The sequence below is a fragment of the Rhincodon typus genome, chromosome 47 (assembly GCF_021869965.1).
Source record: "Rhincodon typus isolate 14 chromosome 47, sRhiTyp1.1, whole genome shotgun sequence".
Classification (NCBI taxonomy): Eukaryota; Metazoa; Chordata; class Chondrichthyes; order Orectolobiformes; family Rhincodontidae; genus Rhincodon; species Rhincodon typus.
Genome location: NC_063378.1, coordinates 8,984,573 through 8,985,241, shown reverse-complemented (window position 1 = coordinate 8,985,241; position 669 = coordinate 8,984,573). Strand labels below are relative to the sequence as shown.

Genomic DNA, 669 nt, shown 5'->3' with positions numbered 1-669 from the left:
GCTGGAGGGGGTTACAGAGATAGGGAGGGGGTGTAGGGGCTGGAGGGAGTTACAGAGATAGGGAGGGGGTGTAGGGACTGGAGGGAGTTACAGAGATAGGGAGGGGGTGTAGGGGCTGGACCTCCATTTGGATTTGGAAGCTGCGTTTTTCTGATGAAGGGAATCACTGTGTGAGCTGGTAACCCTGGCCATGTGCAGCACATACTTACATTTAACATCGAGAGGAAGGGTCTGCAGAGATTGCAGGCTAGCGTTGGGATAGTTGATAAGGCAACCAATCACTTTCCCGTTATCATTGGCAGATGGTAGGAAGCTGATGGAGCTGTTTATCAGTGAGCGAGCTTTGTCCCAGTGGCTTTCACCCACTGGCGCTGAAAGGTTTAAGCTGGTGATGTTTATCCAGGTGAGGTTCACCCCAGGCTCATCGCAGACATCATGAAATGTGCAGCTCAACGTGGTCAGGTTGTTCTGGACAATTATTCCCATCGAGGATATGTTCGGTTTCAGGGCCCCTGGTAGTAGGCAACAGAAAACAGTGTGAGGAAAGGTGAGTACAGCAAGACACCAGTCAGCCCCCTTATCCAGCCCTTTGCACACTTTTTGTTGTGCTTTTATGGGGGCGGTGTAGAGGGAGCTTTACTCTGTATCTAACCCCTTGCTGTCCCTGTC

The 669-nt window shown here is 51.4% G+C and overlaps 1 protein-coding gene across 1 annotated transcript in view; it reads right to left on the bottom strand.

The window, feature by feature from the left end:
- Positions 1-669, bottom strand: part of LOC109926400 (sialoadhesin-like) — a 35,071-nt gene that overhangs the window by 854 nt on the left and 33,548 nt on the right. The window contains exon 10 of the mRNA XM_048620598.1: positions 210-512. Coding sequence (XP_048476555.1) covers positions 210-512 — 303 coding nt within the window. The remainder of the gene's footprint in view (positions 1-209; positions 513-669) is intronic.